At 36.0% G+C, this 19638-nt stretch overlaps 1 protein-coding gene across 1 annotated transcript in view; it reads right to left on the bottom strand.

Annotated features, from left to right (window-relative positions):
* Positions 1-236: 236 nt before the first annotated feature.
* The window catches only part of LIPJ (lipase family member J), a 28968-nt gene continuing 9566 nt past the window's right edge, over positions 237-19638 (bottom strand). The window contains exons 7-8 of the mRNA XM_023739758.1: positions 13222-13293; positions 237-1197 (exon numbers count right to left, since the gene is read on the bottom strand). Of these exons, the coding sequence (XP_023595526.1) occupies positions 964-1197; positions 13222-13293 (306 nt within the window). The 3' untranslated portion in view covers positions 237-963. The remainder of the gene's footprint in view (positions 1198-13221; positions 13294-19638) is intronic.

Here is a 19638-nt window from a genome sequence, read left to right as displayed (position 1 = left end):
CTCCCCAGAAGCATAAATCCTTGCATGTGGTTTTGGAGAAGGCCTGTGTGCCCTGCATCTGCTGCTGCTGCCCACTGTCTTGCCACAGTCCATGGGGCCTATAATCCATGTCATATTCATTGACGGTATCCCTTCATCCCAACTCTTGGCCTCTTCCTATCTGCCAGTGCTCTCTTGAAGATGTTTACACCTCTCTGGCATATAGCGAACTATTGGATTTTTCATGTACTAAGCTGCACTGCATACTATTTTGTGAGGCCATCTTCAGGTCTATTTATCTAGGAATATCACTCAACTATCGCTACTCTAAATGCATACATGCTCAGCTGAAAAGGCAAGTTCAGACTTCACTCCACCAGCTACATTTTGGGAAGTGAGGCACAACACCTCTCTGGTTTCCATGATCTTCCTGCTTCTGGAACTTGGCCTGAAGTGGGCAGAGAGCAACAACATTACACTGGCATCCATGCTTTCTTTCTTCTTTTCTCCCCAGACTCCTTTACATAGCTCAGAAAGTGACCTCTCCTTTCTGCACAGAGGAAAATTTTTTTTGTATCGTCCAGTATCCTTCCAATGTACTTCCGGTGTTCTTTTTATAATATAATGTAAATGCATAAGATTTTGAAAGGAAAAAAAAAACTTTTTCTTAAAAATCATCTCTGGCACTTGAGAATGTGTAAGATTATTATTTCTGTTATAAATTACTTCAATTCCATTTAGAAACTCAATAGACTTCTTTGGGTTGAATTATAATCTGCTATTTCTCCTGGGACAATAAATACCACTAATTTAATAAGTAAAGGGCCTAGGTGCAATAAGAAAAAATATAGGATAAAAATTACAGATTTAATTTAAATAAGTACAAAAACATACACAGTAAGGAAAAAAGAGATTTTAATAGGTATTATATAGATCTTTTATCACAGAGTACCCTGATCTTTCAACACAGAGTACCATGGTGCTTTATAGATTGCCTTGGATAATATCAACAATTTCATAGTAAACTTCATGACATACATCTAATCCGAACAAAAAATCCATATGATTGTAATAAGGAATAGTTTTATGGTAAATGTGGTTTGTGATTTTAGAAAGTAAAATTTTAACATCTTCAGGGTCAGCCAACAAGTCATTTTCACCATTCCAAGTAGCAGTTGGTACTTTCATATTTGTCACATCATACAATGGAGAACTTGTCTTAATACAAATGAGCAAAAGTAAGAATCTTCATAGAGAATGATACATTAGAAAGTGTTAATTACTAATTCTTCAAATGATGAATAAAAATACTGTTTTAAAATAAGCTGGATATAAAAAAAATTACTATGAAAGCAAAGAATATGAGATGCCTATGATTATAATCCCTATTCAGTATTATATACTCTATTTTGCATATTATTATGTTATAATATAATTATACGAGTTACCGATGATTATACTACCTACTTGGTATTATAATTTTTACTTAAAATAAATTATACACAAATCAAAACTAGATAGTTTTTTCTAATTCAGAGTATTCAAACATTCTACAGAAGTAGTTTCAGTATTACTTGTAAAGCATGGAAGCATTTTAATCAAAATTTCCTGTGGCTGTATCACTGTCAATACGTTTGTCAATAAATGATGAATATTGGCAGTCAAGGCTGACTCTTATCTAATTGAATTTGATGTTCATATTTTACTTCAAACTTTTACATGAGCAGACCGCATCAGGCATGGAGTTTAGCTGAGGCAGGAAAGTATGATGAAAAAGCATAAACTTGGAGTCAGACAGACTTAACTTTGAATGCTTCAAGAATTTCACTGTACTTATACAAGTTCACCATTCTCACTAACATCTATGTTTTTCCTAATAATTATATGTGTATGTTTTATCTTCCCAAATAGAATAAGTTGTTTTAGGGCCAAGAACTATATTATACTTTTTATTTCTTATATAGCCAAGCACAGAGCTATGCATATTACAAACATAATGTTTTTCCTCTGAGGGATGACCAATTTTTCTAATCCTCTAACTTTTCAAATTCTCTAGGCTTGTCCATGATGCATTGTGTTAAAATACAAAAAAAAAAAAACATGAAAAAGGCTACTTTAGCTAGGTATGACAGTATGAATCCAAATCAACTTGACTATCTGTTGTTTCTTCTCACTGTGTTATTGAACTCTAGGCCTTTACAGATGAATCTTGATCTATGGTAAAATCACTTGAATTAATCAGGTAAGAAGATAGTTTCTAGCTTACATGTAATTATTTACCTGATTAAAATGAACCAAATTCAGAACAGGACTGCCCCAGTCAAAAGCTTTCAGCTGACTCGAATTAAAAAGCTGAAATAAAAACAAGAAATAAGTCTATACTCATTAGTTTATCAAAATGTCAGCTGATGCAAGGTAGATATGCATTGCACATATGTCTTTTCGTACTGTCTGCTGGTATATGTGCAGGTGGGCTTCTTTCTTCCTCCTTTCCTTTGGACAGGGGAAGAAGGGATGGCAGGTGGGAGGAGGGATCTAAAGAATATGATAGATCACCTTCTTATAAATGCACATCTCCCCAAGATCTTTTAGTACCCAAAGGGGGCCTGTGTGCTTGGGGTAACAGCAGGCTTCCCCAGAAATCCTCAGCTTCATCAGCAGGGGTCAAGAGTGAATGTCCTTCACTAGAGCTAAGATGACACTACTCTAAACACCTTTGCTTCAAATGACAGGGCTCGAAAGTGTGTCGCAGAAGCCAGCCTTCCTTCATCCTTTTACATTTGCAGCTTCACCACCACTGTCTGCTTTGAGTCCGCTAGATCTAAACTGATAACGCCCATTTTTTCCTTGATTATGTTTTCATCACAAGAAGGTCCAGACTCTCATGGTACCAATTTTCTCTGGTACTCTAATCCCTATAAGGTGCCATACTTCCCCTATTCTGTCATCCTCTCCTGAACCTGTAAATCAAACTCGTTGCAGTCAAGTGGCTTCTGACTCATAGCGACCCTATAGGACAGAGTAGAACTGCCCTACAGGGTTTCCAAGGAGCGCCTAGTGGATTCAAACTGCTGACCTTCTGGTTACCAGCTGTAGCTCTTAACCACTACACCACCATGATTTCCCATCCTCTCCCAACCCTCCCCAATTTCTGAAACTTCTTCTCTGAATGGCCCCTTTACTTTCTTGCTTTGTTGACAATCTGGTTTTCCCTGAGGACACTTCTTCCCCTGCAGTTTTTTCAAGCGTTTTTTTTTTCTCTTATGTATAAGTATCACTGGAACTGGAAGTTGGATTAATCCTCTTTGTTCCTCATTGCTTTTTCCAGACTATTACCACTTTCTCCCCTCTAAAACCCCAAGCTTTAAATCTCATACCATTTAATTACATTACCCACTATCCTTTACTGCTTCTGTCCTCTACCAAACCCCTGGTTGTTCTTTCTGGGATTTTAGTTCCTGCTCGCTGTCACTCTCTCTAAAACTACTCTTGTTTTGATTTTTAGTGGTTTACTCTTTCCAACAGTCTGGCCTCTAAGTTCCTTGAAATCTTTTCCTCCAATAATCTTGCCTTCTACCCTACACCGCTCATTCATTTTTATGGTTATATGCTACATCTTTTCATTACCATGATCCCTCTATGATATAAACTTGATGCATCCCATATCTGAACATTACTGCTGTTTTCCTAGTTAATTCTTCTAGTGTATCAACTTTAAAACTACTTCAACCCTTCTCAGAACTTGACTTCATTTATTCTTAATTTTTTATTATCCCTTATTCCTTTGATAAACTTTCTTCCCTCCTTACCCAGCTGAAACCTCATAATCACTAAAATTATTCCCTTACATTCACTCAACACTTCTCCACCTCTACTCATCATTTAACTTGCTTAGCAAAAACACAGCTACAGAAAAATCCAGTCCCTACGTACTCCTTGCCTACTGGCCAAACCACCTCCCCCTGCCAAAAAAAAAACCCAAACCCATTGCTGTCGAGTTGATTCCAACTCATAGCAACTCTATATGACAGAATAGAACTGCCCCCATAGAGTTTCCAAGGAGCAGCTGGTGGACTCGAAGAGCCAGCATTTTGGTTAGCAGCTGAGCTCTTAACCACTTCACCACCAGGGACTCATTTTAAATTTATGATTACAAAGCTCATCTAGCCACTAATTTTGCCTAGCTCTCATGCCGTAATTCCCTAGTTCATTTCCACTCCTACTCTCCCAGGTAATTATGTCATACTTTCTTCTCTCTCCATAAGCATTCACCTTCTTTCCCATCCACACTCTCTCTTATTGAACTTTGCTTCCTATTTTAATAAAAAGACGAATACTCAGCAAAGATTTGAGTCAGAGACTTCTACTACAACAGTACACTTACCAGCAAATGATCCCATACATTTTCTCTTCCCATCTGTTTCTTTGGTCAGAGATAAGGCTTATCTCTTACTTGTTTACTAGATGCTATCTATCCTAGAAATCCATCCCTCTCTCTCCTAATTCATAAATGTTCCCTTCTCTACCAGTCCATTTTGATTAATATAGAAACATGCTGTTAGTTCTCCCATATTACTAATAGATAGATTGATTGACAAAACCCCTCATTTCCCACAGCAGGTCTTAACCAATATCTTTGCTCCTTTTTGCAGCAAAAACTCCACAGAAGAGTTCTCAGCATCTCCAGTTTATCTCCTCCGACTGTCTTTTTTTATTGTCATAAAGTACACATCACATAACATTTACCATTTTAACCATTTACAGTGTACAAGTCAGTGACTTTTAGTACATTCACAATGTTGTGTGACCATCATCCAATCATCTTTTAAGCTCAACTTAATTAGCCCTTCACCTCCACTCAGTGTTGTGCTGAAGCCAGTTCTTATCAGCAAGAGCCAGTTGTGGGCATCTCTTCCCAACTCTGTGTTCAGAGCTGGTAGCTTGAAATCAGATACGGTGGGTATATTCCACACCATAGAAATCGACAAACATTAAACTCAAGTCTTTTTTTTTTTTTTTTTTCCAAATAGAGCCAATTGTTAAACATTTACCAGCACATACTGCTTCCATCCGTCCACCAAAACTGGGCAAGGTTAATTAACTTCGGTCAATTCTGCAAAATTTTCTCATATTACCTATCAGTGGCACTTGACACAGTTGTTCACTCCCTCATCCTTAAGATCTTTTCTTTACTTAGCTTTTAGAATATGCTTCTAGAATTTCTTGATCTGCATTTTCCATTGGCTGTTCCTTTTTAGCTTCCTTGGCATATTCAACCTCTGCTGCCTGACCTCTTAGTCTTTCAGTATCTCAGTACTCAATGTTTGTCCTTCTTCTCTTCTCGATCTACGCTCACCCCACATGTATTCACATGTAGTCTCTTGGCTTTAAATACCATCTATATTCAAAGTTTCATCTCTTTTTATTAAAAAAAAAATGCCATCAAGTCAGTTCTGACTCATAGTGACCCTACAGAACAGAGTAGAACAACCCCACAGGGTTTCCAAGGAGCAGCTGGTGGATTCAAACAGCCGACCAAATTGCCAGTCTTTTGTTTAACAGCTGAACACTTAACCACTACGCCACCAAGGCATCCCTCCTAAATTCTAGATTCTTATATGAAACTACCTATTCAAATTCATCACTTGGATGACTAAAACTTAACATCTCTAAAACAGAATATCTTACCTTTCCTCCAAACCCACTCCACTATCAAACCTCCCTATCTTTTTTAATGGCAATTCCATCTTTTCATTTCTTAGACCAAAAGCTTTAGAGTCACTCAAGACACACCTTCTCTCTCATATAACCTAAACCCCATTATTAAGTCTTGATGGTTCCATGTTCATGGTATACATGTGTATAAAAACCTGCAGTCAGTATCCACTTTATACAGAGCAAATGCCAAAGTCACTGCAATGGCATAGGGGTTCCTACATTACTTCAGGTCCCTATTACTTTTCTGACCTCTTTTCCTACCACTCTCTACCTTAATCACTCCACTTATATCATACTTGCTTCTTAACTGTGCTTCTTAGAAATGCCCCTGACTAAGGGCTTTGCATTGGCTTTTCCCTCTACCTGGAATGCTCTTCCTCCAGATGTCCACATTGCTAATTTCCTCACCTCCTTCAAATCTGTTCTCAAATGTCACCATCTCATTGAGGCGTAGACTAACCTCTCTATTCAAAAGTAAAAACTACATCTCAGCATGCCTAAATGCCTTTCCCTGCTCCTTTGTTTCCATTTTTCCACAGCTTCTATCATCTTCTAACATATTTTAATAATTTACTTATTTACTATGTTTATTATTTATTGTACATATACCTACTACTAGAACGTAAGCTTAAAGGAAGATACAGATCTTTGTTTTGAGCATAGACCAGTACAGGGCACATCATAGGTGATCAATAAATATCATTTACATTGGCTGAATGAATTCAAAGTTTGCTTAGATTTCCTGGTCTGGCTATCACTAAGGATAAACTAAACTTAAAACTAAATTATAATAAATATTTTAATAATTTACCTCAAAAAAATTATTTAAGAGTTAAGCATTTTTAAAAAGTCCTCAACTATTTTCTTAATGATGCTTTAAATTTCTCTAGTGTTTATTAACTTAACGAACATTCATAATCATCCCATTTAATTCTCATAATATTTTTTGTTAATTAGGTCAGAAAATTATTATTAATTTTTAATTGAGAAATTGAATTCAGAAGAGTTAAGTGAGCTTCTCAGTGTCACACTGCCAGTAAGGCTCAGAGAAAGGATTCAAAGTCTGACCTTTTGATCTCAGCATAGCGCTCTTTCTACTATATTATCCTGGCTCTCAATATTAAGGTAACATTGTTACTGAAACTTGCTCATGGTCCTCAAAGACTTTACAATTTAACAGAGTGGTCTAGTGAAATGTATAGTCTAGCAAAAAGACTAGACAGTGGAACACCTGGTGTCTACTACTAGGTTTTTTTAAATAGAATTTACTTTTTAGAGCAGTTTTAGGTTTACAGAAAAATTGAGCAGAAAGTATGAGAGTTCCCATGTATGCCTCCTCTTTCTGCAGTTACTCCTATTACTAACATTTTGCATTCCTGTGGTATATTTATTATAGCTGATGAACTGATATTGATACACTATTATTAATGAAAGTCCATAGTTTACATTAATGTTCATAGTTTGTGTTGTACAGTTCTATGGGCTTTGACAAATGCTTAATATCATGTGTCTACCATTACTGTATCATAAAGAATAGTTTCACTGCCCTAAAAATCCCCTGTGCTCCACCTAGTCGTTCCTACCCTCTCCCCTAAACCCCTAGCCACCTGATCTTTTCACAGTCTCTATAATTTTATCTTTTCCAGAATATCATACAGTTGGAATAATACAGTATGTACTCTTTTCAGAATGGCTTCTTTCACTTAGCTAATGTTGTTTGTTGCTGTCGAGTTGATTCCAACTAATAGTGACCTTGTGTGAAACAGAATGAAATGTTGCTCAATCCTGATCAGTCCTCACAATAGTTGATCTATTTGAGGCCACTGATGCAGCCACTGTGTCAATCCATCTCACTGAGGATCTCCCGCTTTTTCACTGAACCTGTACTTTACCAAGCATGATGTCTTTCTCCAGTGATCTGTCCCTCTTAATGGCAAATCCAAAGTAAGTGAGACAAAATCTCACCATTCTCCCTTCTAAGAAGCATTCTGGCTGTACTTCCTCCAAGACAGATTTGTTCATTCTCCTAGAAGTCCATGGTATATTCAATATTCTTTGCCAAACCACAATTTGAACGTGTTAATTCTTCTTTGGTCTTTCCTTACTCATTGTCCAGCTTTCGCGTGCATATGAAATGACTGAAAATACCATGGCTTGGGTCAGGCGCACCTTAGTCACCAGAATGACATCTTTGCTTTGTAAGATTTTAAAGAGGTCTTTTGCAGCAGATTTGTCCAACGCAATATGTCATTTGACTTTGTGACTATTACTTTCATGGGCATTGATTATTGATCTAAGAAGAATGAAATCCTTGACAACTTCAATTTCTTCACCATTTATCTTGATGTTGTTTATTGGTCCAACTGTAAGAATTTTTATTTTCTTTACATTCAGGTATAATATATACTGAAGGGTATAGTCTTCTACCTTCATCATTAAGTGCTTCAAGTTGTCTTCACTTTTGGCAAGTGTGATTGTGTCATCTGCATATCAAAGGTTGTTAATGAGTCTTCCTCCAATCCTGATGCCATATTTTTCTTCATATAGCCCAGCTTCTTGGATTATTTGTTCTGCATATAGATTGAATAAGTTAGGTAAAAGAATATAGCCTGCTGCATACCTTTTCCAATTTTAACGCATTCAGTATCCCCTTGTTCTGTTCAAACAACTGCCTCTTAATTTATGTACAGGTTCTCCATAAGCACAATTAAGTGTTCTAGAATTCTCATTCTTTGCAATGTTATCCATAATTTGCTATGATCCACACAGTTGAATGCCTTTGTATAATAAAAAAAACACCAGTAAACATCTTTCTTTCTGGTAATCTCTGCTTTTGGCCAAGATCCATCTGATATCAGTAATGATATCTCTAGATTGACATCCTCCTCTGAATCTGGTTTGAATTTCTGGCAGTTCCCTGTCGATGTACTGCTGCAATCATTTTTTTTTAGATTATCTTCAGCAAAATTTTACTTGTGTGTGGTATTAACAATATTGTTCGATAATTTCTGCATTCCTTTGGATAACCTTTCTGAAATGAGTACAAATATAGATCTCTTCCAGTTAGCTGGCCAGGTAGCTATCTTCCAAATTTCTTGGCATAGATGAGGGAGCACTTCCACAGTTACATTCATTTGTTGAAACATATTAATTGATCTTAGGCCATGAAGCAACCCTCAACAAAATCCAAAACACTGAGATAATACAAAGTGTCTTCTCTGATCACAACACCATCAAAATAGAAATTAATAACAGGAAGAGCAAGGAAAAAAATCTAATACGTGGAAACTGAGTAACACCCTGCTTCAAAACCACTGGGTAATAGAAGAAATCAAAGATGGAATAAAAAAATTCTTAGAATCAAACAAGAATGAAAACATATCATATAAACACCTTTGGGACACAGCAAAGGCAGTGCTGAGAGGTCAGTTTATAGCAGTAGATGCACACAGCAAAAAAAAGAAAGGGACAAAATCAAAACCATTAGCTACACAACTTGAACAAATAGAAAGAGAACAGCAAAACATACCCACAGCCATCAGAAGAAAGGAAATAATAAAGATCAGAGCAGAAATAAATGAAATAGAGAATAGAAAAACAATAGAATCAACAAAACCAAAAGTTGGTTCTTTGAAAGGATCAACAAAATCAACAAACCATTGGCCAAATTAACAAAAGAAAAACAGGAGAGGATGCAAATAACCCAAATAAGAAATTAAATGGGGGACATTACAACAGACCCAACTGAAATAAAAAGGATCATAACAGAGTACTATGAAAAACTATACACCAACAAATTTGAAAATGTAGAGGAAATGGACAAATTTCTAGAAACACATTACCTCCCCAAATGACTGCAAACTGAAGTTGAAAATCGGAACAGACCCATAACAAGAGAAGAAACTGAAAAGGCAATAATGAAAAATTCCCAACAAAAAAAGCCCTGGCCCAGATGGCTTCACTGGAGAATTCTACCAAACATTCAGAGAAGAGCTTACACCTGTACTATTCAAACTACTTCAGAACATAGAAAAGGCATAAAAACCAGACAAAGATGCCACAAAAAAAGAAAATTACAGGCAAATATCTCTCATGAATATAGATGCAAAAATTTTCAACAAAATCCTAGCCAACAGAATTCAGCATCATATCAAAAAAATAATACAGCATGACCAAGTGGGATTCATACTAGGTATGCAAGGATGGTTCAACATTAGAAGATCAATCAACGTCCACCACATAAACAAAATGAAAGAATCACATGATTATCTCTATGGACACAGAAAAGGCATTCGACAAAGTCCAACACCCACTCCTGAAAAAAGCTTTGAATAGAATAGGTATAGAAGGGAAATTCCTCAACATAATAAAGGACATCTATACAAAACCAACAGCCAACATCATTCTTAATGAAAACATTCCCCTTGAGAACAGGAACAAGACAAGGATGCCCTTTATCACCACTCCTATTTAACACTGTGCTGGAAGTCCTAGCTAGAGCAATAGGGCAAGAAAAAGAAATAAAGGGCATCCAAATTGGTAAAGAAGAAGTTAAACTGCCCCTATTTGTGGATCATATGATACTATATACAGAAAACCCAAAACACTGCATGAGAAAACTACTGGAACTAATAGAAAGATTCAGCAGAGTAGCAGGATATAAGATAAGCATACAAAAATCAGTTGGATTCCTATACACCAATAAAGAGAACAATGAAAAGGAAATCAGGAAAACAATACCATTTATAATAGCCCCTAAAAAAATAAAATACTTCGGAATAAATCTAACTAGGGATGTAAAAGACTTAAACAAAGAAATCTACAAAACACTACTACAGGAAACCAAAAAAGACCTACGTAAATGGAAAAACATATGCTCATGGATAGGTAGACTCAACATTGTGAAAATGTCAATTTTACCCAAAGCAATCTACAAATACAATGCAATTCTTATCCAAATACCAATAGTACTCTTTAACGAGATGGAAAAACTAATCATTAACTTTATATGGAAAGGGAAGAGGCCCCGGATAAATGAAGCACTACTGAAGAAGAATAAAGTAGGAGGACTCACCTCCTGAAATGGTTGAACACTGACCAATTCTTTTTGCTACAGTGACTCTGTGTATTCCTTCCATCTTCTGATGCTTTCTGCATCATTCAACTTATTCCCTATAGAATCCTTCAATATTGCAATTCAAGAGTTGAATTTTCTCTCCAGTTCTTTCAGCTTGATAAATGCTCATCGTGTTCTTCTCTTTTGATTTTCTAACTCCAGGTCTTTGTACATTTCATTATAATACTTTACCTTGTCTTCTCAAGCTGCCTTTTGAAATTTTATGTTCATCTTTTGTACTTCATCATATTTTCTGTCCACTTTAGCTACTCTCTGTTCAACAGCAATCTTCAGAGTCTCTTCTGACATCCATTTTGTTTTTATTTTCTTTCTTTCCTGTCTTTTTAATGATCTTTTTACTTTATTCACGTATGATGTCCTTGATGTCATCCTACAATTCTTCTGGTCTTCGGTCATTAGTATTCAGTGCATCAAATATATTTTTGAGATGGTCTCTAAACTCAGGCAGGATGTATTCAAGGCTGTACTTTGGCTCTTGTGGACTCGATTTGATTTTCTTCAGCTTCAACTTGAACTTGCATATGAGCAACTGATGGTCTGTTTCACAGTCAACCCCTGGCTTTGTCTTGACTAATAATATTGAACTTCTCCATCATCTCTTTCCATGGATGTAATCTATCTGATTCCTGTGTAAACCATTTGGCGAGGTCCACATGTGTAGTCTGTGTTATTGAAAAAAAAAGTTTTTCTGATGAATAAATGATTGGTCTTGAAGAATTCTATCATGTGATCTCCTACATCGTTCCTTTCACCAAGACTGTATTTTCTAATTACTAATCTTTCTTCGTCTCCAATTTTCACATTCCCATCACCAGGAATTATCGATACATCTTGATTGCACATTTGATCAATTTCAGACTGCAGCAATGCATAAAAATCTTCAATTTCTTCATCTTTGGCATTTGTAGTTGGTGCATAAATTTGAATAACAGTCATATTCACTGGTCTTTCTTGTAATGTGCATGGATATTAACCTATCACTGACAGCACTTTACTTCAGGATCGATCTTGAAATTTTTTTTTTTAATGATGAGTGAATGCAATGTCATTCCTCTTTAATTTGTCATTCCCAGCATAGTAGACCATATGATTGTCAGATTCAAAATGATCAATACCAGTCCATTTCAGCTCACTAATGTCTAAGATATTGATATTCAAGACTTCCATTTCATTTTTGACAATTTCTAATTTTCCTTCATTAATACTTCATACATTCCACATTCTAATAATTAATGGATGTTTTATAGCTATTACTTCTTATTTTAAGTAGTGCCACATCCGCAGATGACAGTCCAGAAGGCTTTACTCCATCTGCGTTATTAAGGTTGACTCTACTTTGAGGAAGCAGTTCTTCCCCAGTCATATTTTTAGTGCCTTCCAACCTGAGAGGCTTATCTTCCAGCACTATATAGGATAATGTTCTATAGTATCCAGAAGGTTTCATTGGCTAATTTTCAGAAGCAGATCACCAGGCCTTTTTCCTAGCCTGTCTTAGTCTGGAAGCTCCACTGAAACCTGTACACCATGGGTGACCTTGCTGGTATTTCAAATACCACTGGTATAGCTTCTAGCATCATACCAACATGCAATCCACCACAGTATGACAAACTGACAGATGGGTAGTGGTTCACTTAGCAATATGCATTTAAGGTTCCTCCATGTCTTTCCATGGATTGATACCTCATTTCTTTTTATCACTAAATAATACTCTATTTTATGGCTGTACCACAGTTTATTTTTCCATTCACCTATTGAAGGACATTTTACTTGCTTTTAGTTTTTGCCAATTATGAATAAAGCTGCTACAAACATTTGTGTGCAGTTTCTAGTTCATTTTTGTTAAGGAATAGCTTTGAATATTTGGGCATGTCAAATGAGGGGCATAACTTCGATAATTCCTACTATACTGTTTTGAATTCATTTTCTCATTTGTAATATAGAGATAATTCTATTACCCTGATCATTGCTCCGGTTTAGTTAGTGGATCTAATGGATTATGATGGCCACATATTTTATAAACTATAAAGGACTACATAAGTATGTAATAATTTCATTTTATTCTTCTAAATTTATCATACTATGGCAATAGCAAAGGAGCTCTGGTGATATTATGGTTAAAAACTCGTCTGCTAACTGAAAGATCAGCGGCGCAAACCTACCAGTGGCTCCACAGGAGAAAAGACCTGGCAATCTGCTCTTGTAAAGACTAAAGCCTAGGAAACCCTGTGGGGCAGTTATACTCTGTCCTTTAGGGTTACTATGGCAGGAATCAACTTAACAGCACATAACAACAAAAATAACGTGGCAATAGCATGATTTCTAGAATGATGAGGTAAAACAAGATTGCATAAATGAGACTATATTGAAATGCACTTAAAAAGTTGTACCTGACTCCAGTGGAGCATATTTTGAACAGATGTTCCTGCTGGGTTTTGTGACATATACACATCCAAACGACTCTGAAGGATTAAAGAAAAAATTTATACTCTGTCCAATCAGAGAAAGCATAATCTTTGATAGTTAAATAATTTCTCAAAAAAATTTAAAGCTAATTTTTAATAAGTATTAATAAAAAACAAATCAAATAACATTTTAACTAAATATACAAACATACTAAATCATTTTACAATTTGTGCATTAATATAGAAGCTATTACTGTATTGGATTTCCAAGTTATTCAGTCTATCAACTCCCTACTGAAACAATCAAAAGTGACAGATTATACACACATACACATACACATCTTCCTGAAAGCACTGAAGAACTGACATGATAAAAGGAATCATCAAGACAAATTGAAGAGAGAAAACAAAGAAACAAGAACTCCAGCAGACAAGCAATGCACAGAAATTACTTTTTCCCTCAGGTTATCTGCCAATTCCAGAGAATTTAAAATTTCATTTTGAGAGTGTGACTAATTAAGGAAAACTAAAATCAAAATCTATGGCCTGCAGAAATCAGAAGATTTAAAAAGAAACTCTCTCCAAGATAAGACAGAATCCCTAAATTCTACGCTACTCAGGTTAAAGATGAATCCAAAGTATAGCACTCCTCAAATTAATCTGTAATCTCAGTTTGTTTTACCTAGGTAGTCCCTGGTATCCTGAATCAGTGAACCAGACACATTGTGCTCCTGCTGTCAAAGTAACCATATGTGCCTTGTGAAAGTAAACCACACTCCTTCCTTATTTTTTCTGGAAGAAGAAAACAAGTCATGTTTTGGCACTCAAAATGCTGTATTAGTAAAATTTATTTATTTTTTAAATTAATAAAGTAGCACTCATTCAAAGAAAAGCAAGCACATGTAAGAACCAGCAGAAGTTAAAAAAAAAATTAGGGAAAAGCTCACAAATACTTTAGATGTTATCAGATACAAAATACAAACCAATTGCTCGGGTTTATAGAAAATGGAAGGCAATCAATGTAGGATATGAACCTTGAGAGAAGGGAAACATCAGAAGCAAGTCTCATTTTTATCCCAACTTTACACTGAAGGCATTTTCCAAAGCAGCACAAGGAAATAGAGCTAAGCAAAAAGTGTCAGTCTTGCTTGGAAAGGCAACAGAAGTTGGTTTTGGGGACTGCTATGAAGTTGGATTTTGGCAATGGATTACTAAAACGAGTCCCCAAAATTAAAGAGAATTGAAGGGAATTAGACCCATCCTAACAAAGACTAAAAGTAAGCCTTGACAGGATCAAGGTAAACTGCCAGAAATTTACCACCTGCCTGTACAAAACTCTTGAGAGGAAAGTAACTCAACCAAAAGAATCTGCAGCTGATCAGTCACAATGTCTAGCATAGGACAAAAATTTATTAGTCATTCACTGAACCATGAAAACATAACCAGTAATAAAGACATAAAATAATCAATAAAAATAAACCCAGAAATGATCCATACATTGCAGTTAGCAAAGGCTTAAAAAGAACTATATTTAATATGTTAAATAAAATAGAAGTAAAAAATAATAATAATTTTAAAGATGGAGTATTTCAACGAAGAAAAAGTTTACTTCTATAATCAAATGGACATTCTATAAAGCAAAATACAGTGTCTGAAATTAAAATTCATTAGATGGATTTAAAGGCAGAATTAACATAGTGAAAGACAGAATTAGTAAACTCAAGTGCAAGCCAACAGAAAATATTCAGACTGAAGTGGCGGGGGTGGGACTAAATAGAGCATAAAAAAGATGTGGAGCACTGTCAGATGGTCTAATACTTATGCAATTGGAGAGCTGGAATGAAAAAAAAAGGAAATAATTAAATAAATAATAGCTAAGAATTTTCCAAATCCAATGGAAGAAGAATATTAGAAAATGGACTTTAAGGCATAAAGCAGTGCTTGAAATAAAAATACATATAATTTAAAGAAATATTTTTATGTACATAAAAAAAATCTTAAAATATAATGAACAATTTAACAGAATGTCAATTTAACAAAACTTCAAGAGGAAATAGATAAGCCCAAAATATTGCCAAAAGGCAATGCTCTCTCTTCCCTCCTTATAATTTGTATCTATTATATTTGTAGGACTTTTTTACATTGCAATGTAATTGTTTTAAAAATCTTCTCAGGAACTATCTAAGGAATATTCTCATTGCCTTAGTTCTCTAAGGTATGGACTTTATATATATACATATATATATATATTATGTTGCTACCTGACATTGTTTAGTTCATATTATGCTCTGCAATTGTAGTTAGACATTAGAAACCCCATGAAGACAATTCAAATAAAACCTGCCTATGTTGCTCTGATGTCTTGCTTGGGACACCAGAAGAATGAGGATCCACCTTCTCTCAGGTCAGGATTTCTAATTTTTGAAGTTGTCTTCTCAGCAGTGATGCTGGAGCAAACCAAATGAGACAACATGGATATGCAAGTGTATGAGTTATTATATCATACTAATACTAACCAAAGAAAGCAGATTAAGTAACAGACAAGTAGGACCATCAAATGCTTTCAATCATGTAGGCTCATATAATCCTTTTATTCATGTCCTGTTCTTCCCTTTCACGTCTTTCGTTGTCTACAGAATATCCTCCCATCCTAGAGCTAACTCAACTATGTGGGCCTTATAACTGATTATAATATTCGTGAGGTTTTTTCCATTATAATTCCATTGCTATATGATAGGAATCCTATTGCCAGTGCAAACAGGAATGGAGTATGCACGGTGGCTAAGACCTCTAAATTTACCTGGTCAGATTTTCAGTATGTTCATGCTTACACTTAATCTTGAATTTAAAATAAATAAATTCATTCCACAGTTCTGCTTGTTGTCTTTTCTTATTTTACTTCTCTGTCTGCAAGGTCTAACTCTCTCTCCTCACACTGTTTGACCAGTGGAGTTTGATTAATATCAACTAAACTTGGCAAATTATGGGTAACATTGCAAAGAAAGGGAATTACAGAACACTTAATAGTGCTCATGTGGAACCTGTACAAAGACCAAAAGGCAGTCGTTTCAACAGAACAAGGGGATACTGCATGGTTTAAAGTCAGGAAAGGTGTGCATCAGGGTTGTATCCTTTCACCATACTTATTCAGTCTGCATGCTGAGCAAATAATTCAAAAAGCTGGACTATAAGAAGAAAAACAAGACTGGAAAAAGACTCATTAACAACCTGTGTTATGCAGATGACACAACCTTGCTTGCTGAAAGTGAAGAGGACTTGAAGCACTTACTGATGAAGATCAAAGATTACATCTTTCAATATGGATTGCATTTCAACATAAAGAAAACAAAAATCCTCAACTGGACCAATAAGCAACATCATGATAAAGAGAGAAAAGACTGAAGTTGTCAAGAATTTCATTTTACTTGGATCCACAATCAACGCCCATGGAAGCAGAAGTCAAGAAATCAAATGACGTATTGCATTGGGCAAACGTGCTGCAAAAGACCTCTTTAAAGTGTTAAAAAGCAAAGATGTTACTCTGAAGCCTAACGAGCACCTGATCGAAGCCATGGTATTTTCAGTTGTCTCACATACATATGTAAGCTGGACAGTGAATAAGGAAGGTCAAAGAAGAATTGATGCCTTTGAATTATGGTGTTCGTGAAGAATACTGAATATACCACGGACTGCCAGAAGAATGAACAAATCTGTCTTGTAAGAAGTACAGCCAGAAAACTCCTTAGAAGTGAGGATGTTGAGACTTCATCTCATGCACTTTGGACATGTTATCAGGAGGGACTAGACCCTGGAGGAGAACATCATGCTTGGTAAAGCAGGGGGTCAGCCAGAGAGAGGTAAGCCCTCTAGGAGATGAATTGACACAGTGGCTGCAGTGATGGTCTCAAGTGTAGCAGTGATTGTGAGGGTTTATCACAGGAGTGGGCAGTATTTTCTTCTGTTATACATAGGGTCACTAAGAGTTGGAACCAAATGGATAGCACCTAACAACAACAAACAATGCATTTCCCTTCTTCTATCAAAACTTCTCACTCATCATTTGTTCCTTTCACCTGTGTCTTTGTAAAATTTTGATCTCCCTATAAAATGAGCCCCTTTGTAATTTTTCTAGATCTGTGTCTATAGTTTTTTTATTTCTTCATACTATTTTGTTACTATAATACAATATTAAGAGAAAAATGAAACTCAACAATTGAATCCTCAATACTAAATTCATAAAATATCAACTGCCATTATCCCTTTTCTTACATGTTAATATCCTCTCAATCAAGTCCAACATCCACACACAATGGATGCATTGGCCTAGTTAATATCCTATTATTACATGACCCACCTGCTATTTCCTAAAGTATTTTATGTCAATTTTATTGATACAGGTTAGTTGCCAAAAAAAGCCCCACTTTTTTTGTATATTTCCATGAGTTTTGACAAATTTATTCACCCATGTAACCATCACCACAACTAAAATATCAAATATTTGCATCACGCCAAAAGTTTTTTTATACCCATCCCAAGGCAAATATTGACCTACTTTTTGTCACATAGATTTTACCTTCTGAGAGTTTCATAATATAGATCACACAGCGTGTTTTATGTCTAAATTATTTTGCTTAGTATAATATTTTTGAGATTTATTCATGTTGTATGTATCAGTAGTTTGTTTCTATTGCTGAGTAGTATTCCAAATGTATGGATAGGTCACAACTTGTTTATGAATTTATCTACTGAAGGAAATGTAGGTGGTTCTAGTTTTTGGCTATTATGTATAAAATTGCAATAAACATTCAAGTACAAGTCTTTGTGCTTACACAAGTTTTCATTTCTCTTGGGTAAACATCTCAGTGTGGAATCATGGTATTGTACAGTAAATGCATGTTTATGAGAAATTATGAAATTGTTTTCCAAAGTTGTACATTTTACATTTGCACTAGCAAAGTATGAGAGTTCCAGTTGCTCCACATCATTACCATAATTCTAGATTGTCAGTTTTTCTAATTTTACTCATCCTGGAGGCAGTATAACGATATTTCATTGTAGTTTTATTTTATCTGATATCTTTTCATGTGTTTACTACACATTGCTATACCTCCTTTTGTGAACTAAAACCCAAAACCAAACTCATTGCCGTCGAGTCGATTTCGACTCATAGGAATTCTAAAGAATGGAGTAGAACTGTCCCATAGGGTTTCCAAGGCTGTGAATCTTTATGGAAGCCAACTGCCACATCTTTCTTCTTGAGAGTAGCTGGTGAGTTCAAACCACCGACCTTTAGCTTAGGAGCCGACTGCTTTACCACTGCGCCACCAGGACTCCGTTTCTTTTGTGAAGTGCCTCTACAAATATTTACCCATTTTTTATTGGGTTGTCTGTCTTCTTAATAATGAGTTGAAAAAACCACATCAGTTGCTGTCAAGTTGATTCAGACTCACAGCGACCTTACGTATATCAGAGTAGAACTGTGCTCCGTAAAGTTTTAAAGGGCTGATTTTACGGAAGTAGATGGACAAGCCTTTCTCCCAAGGTGCTTCTGGGTGAACTTGAACCTCCAACCTTTCAGTTAACAGCTGAGAGTGTTAACCATTTCACCACCCAGGCACTCCTGTTTAGACATTGTGAATTTTACGTTACTGAGTGCTTGACTTTGTTGTATTTTCTTAAAGAGTGTTGGACTTTTTCTGTCAGGCAATTAAGTTACTTGTAGATTACTTTGAACTTCTGAGGCTTTAAAAAAAAAATCTCCTTGAGTACAGGTTTTTAAAAGTCTGTATTCTTGGGGCAATTCTGTACTTTTAAGATGTGGCCCTTCTCCTCTGGGGTCTTAAAAGCTTGCAAGCGGCCATCTAAGATGCATCAATTGGTCCCAACCACCTGGAGTAAAGGAGAATGAAGAACACCAAAGACATAAGGGAAGTATTAGCTTAAGAGACAGAAAGGGCCACATAAGCCAGAGACTTCATCAGCCTGAGACCAGAAGAACTAGATGGTGCCGGCTACCACCAATGACCACCCTGACAGGGAACACAACAGAGAGTCCCAGATGAAGCAGGAGAAAGGTGGAGTGCAGAACTCAAATTCTAGTAAGAAGACCAGACTTAATGGTCCGACTGAGACTGGAGTTACCCTGGAAGCATGGCCCCTGGATTCTCTACTGGTCCAGAACTAAAACAATTCCTGAGGCCAACTCTTCAGAAAGGAATTGGACTGTACAGTGGGACATAAAGTGATACTTGTGAGGAATGTGCCTCTTAGCTCAAGTAGATACAAGAGACTAAACGGGCAGCTTCTGTCCAGAGGTCAGATGGGAAGGCAGAGAGGGTTAGGAGCTGGTTGAATGGACATGGGGAATCAGAGTGGAAAGGAGGAGTGTGCTGTCACAGTACG

Source organism: Trichechus manatus, unplaced genomic scaffold (genome assembly GCF_000243295.1).
Source record: "Trichechus manatus latirostris isolate Lorelei unplaced genomic scaffold, TriManLat1.0 scaffold00007, whole genome shotgun sequence".
NCBI classification, from domain to species: Eukaryota; Metazoa; Chordata; class Mammalia; order Sirenia; family Trichechidae; genus Trichechus; species Trichechus manatus.
Note: the sequence above shows the minus strand (reverse complement) of the source record. Positions and strands in the feature narration are given on the sequence as shown.